Here is a 2,500-nt window from a genome sequence, read left to right as displayed (position 1 = left end):
GGGTAAGCATCCATCAGCCTCAAAGGCTGCCAGCGCCTCTAACACTGACCACCTCCTCTGTGGAAGGTTTCCACTAGTCTTTGGATTCGGAAAGCTCGCGCGTACACACTCTCCCTCCAAGGGCCAAAGGGAACCCCATACACACAGCCTTTGGGAGATGGAGCCCGAGCCTGGTACGGACCAGGCAAGCACTGCACCGGGCCCCTTATCTTTTATTTTGAGATCAGCTCTAGCTAAATTGTCCATCCTGGCCTTAAACGTGTGCTGCTCCTGGACTTGTCTCCGGAGGAGCTGGGGTGACAGGTCTGGGCCACCAGGCCAGGCGCTTATGGTCTACCAGTCATGCTCTTTGTGGGGTATGAAATTACCCCATGGATTAGTGTGTCCTTTCTGTTTCTAATCTCTTTCGTTTTGCTAAAACTGCTGTTCCATCAGGCCCAGCTCTTGGGGACTCTGGGGCAGGTTGTCCACACATGCTGAAAACAGTTCAGGGGGTTCTCTGACTCCTGAGAGAACCGAGTTCTTTGTTTTCATTTTTTGAAATAGGAACTCACATTGTAGCGCTGGCTAACTTCTGTGTAAACTTGGCTGGCTTCAAACTCCTAGAAATCCACCTGCTCCTGCCTCCTAAATGTAGGGATTAAAGGTTTGTGTGCCACAGGCTGGGCGCAGCCTGGCTTTTAAAGTATGACAGTTGACAACTGTCTGTGAGCAAAACGCAGACGTCTTCATGGAGCGATTCCATTCTCAGGCGTTTCCAGGGTGCGAAATCAGGCTATGGGTTCACATTCATTTTAGATTCTGTCAGTTGGTGTATTCATTTTTCCATCTCTGCATAACAAATTACTTCCAAATGTCAGGGCTTAACAAACATGCATCACATCACAGAGTGTTTGGAGTCTGGAATGGTGGAGCAGGGTGGCTGGGTGGCACCCTGGCTGTTAAAAATTAAAATGCAGCTGGATACTTGAATCCAATTTATCTTTTAGGTTAAGAGAAAAGTCTCAGGTTTGTGCCTCAAGGGCGATGCGGGAGCGGATTTTGGATAAGAAGTTCTGTTAAAAGAGTCATCAGTATGATGGACAGACAGACAGCATCGTGGCACGGGATCAGATAAGGAAGAATGGGCGCTTTATAGGTCTCAGAGAAAGGGCAGGTTTCACAACAGGAGCCTTTGGCCGGGTTTCTCTAATGTAGAGGGGAGGGGCATTCTAACGGGTGTCCCACAGGCACACTGGTGGCCCTTTGGTGTCAGGCTCTCTCTCTGTAGGGTGTCTGTCTCTGTAGCAGCAGGGACTTTCAGGATCAATGAGGACTATAGATCAGCAACTTAGCCCCTGCCTGACTTGGGATCTAACGCTTCCTTCCTGGAGTCCTGGCACCAGGAGCCTGTTCCAGATGCACACATTTGCTATCTGGTAGGATGCTGGTCAGGGTGGGAGACTGCAGGCAAGTGTGCCCTCACTTGTCTGAGCATATTCACGAGTACCTGCTCACTAACACACACATCAGTTTGTCTCTGCATCTGAATGTCACCGGCCAGCAGCATGACTCCCCTTCCAGTGGTGGCCCTAATGCTGACCCAGGTAGCATCTCTGATGTTCCTTCTATCCCAGCTCAGAGATTTGTCCCATGCCACTGTCTCCGTGTCCTGGAGAGTCTAAATACGCCGCACTTAGCCCCCTTGGCGTGGTACCTTTGAAGGCTGGCAGGTCTGGATTTGTGTGTGTTAACTCAGCGTCTACAGCGTCTACCTCAGGGGTTCCCAGCCCTAATCTTTATTCATGGCGGGCGGGTCAGTCGCTGCTTCCTACATTGCTTGGGGGAGCAGCCCATGGCTTGTCTCTGATGCTCAGAGCCCACCTGAGCCCAGTACGTACACGAATGAAAACAAGCTTTACTTTACACACAACTATGCAAAACCGGGCACTGCACATTTTCTCTGTAAAGAGAGTGAGTACTCACAGCCTCTCAGGCAGCGTCTGCTACCGTTTTCCAGCAGACCTGGATAGGCCACTGATGAACAGATGTGTTGAGGAAAGGGTCATCTCTGTCTGTCCCCCGAGGAACACCCCAGCAAAGTTCCCCAGGTTGCTTCTGGTCATGTTATCTATGACAGCAACAGAAACCCTAAGAGAAATACCAAGTTAGGGCAGCATGGCTTTAGGGAGGCAGAGGCGATACAAGTGGCCCGGGCATTGGGGGGAAAAAAAGTAGTTAAGCCAAGAAGGCATTCCACGCTCTCACGGCAAGAAATGGGAGTCCGTCTGTCTTGTTACAAACTGTAACTGAATGAATGCTAGGCAGTGTTCTCTAGGCCTTGGGCCTTATTGTAATCTCCCTGCAGCTCCTAGGCATAAGCTGGTACTGAGAAAGGCACTCATGAAGAAGTGGAGAGAACAGAGGTGTGCCCAGAGCCTGTAGGTGTGCCCCAGAGCCTGTGGGTGTGCCCCAGAGCCTATGGGTGTGCCCCAGAGCCTGTAGGTGTGCCCCAGAGCCT

At 51.1% G+C, this 2,500-nt stretch overlaps 1 protein-coding gene across 1 annotated transcript in view; it reads left to right on the top strand.

Moving 5' to 3' along the window:
- Positions 1 to 2,500, top strand: part of Ctcfl (CCCTC-binding factor like) — a 22,165-nt gene that overhangs the window by 16,889 nt on the left and 2,776 nt on the right. Inside the window, exon 9 of the mRNA XM_031373780.1 lies at positions 1 to 2. This exon is cut by the window's left edge and continues 181 nt beyond it. Coding sequence (XP_031229640.1) covers positions 1 to 2 — 2 coding nt within the window. The remainder of the gene's footprint in view (positions 3 to 2,500) is intronic.

This window comes from Mastomys coucha, unplaced genomic scaffold, assembly GCF_008632895.1.
Source record: "Mastomys coucha isolate ucsf_1 unplaced genomic scaffold, UCSF_Mcou_1 pScaffold15, whole genome shotgun sequence".
Taxonomy (NCBI): Eukaryota; Metazoa; Chordata; class Mammalia; order Rodentia; family Muridae; genus Mastomys; species Mastomys coucha.
Note: the sequence above shows the minus strand (reverse complement) of the source record. Positions and strands in the feature narration are given on the sequence as shown.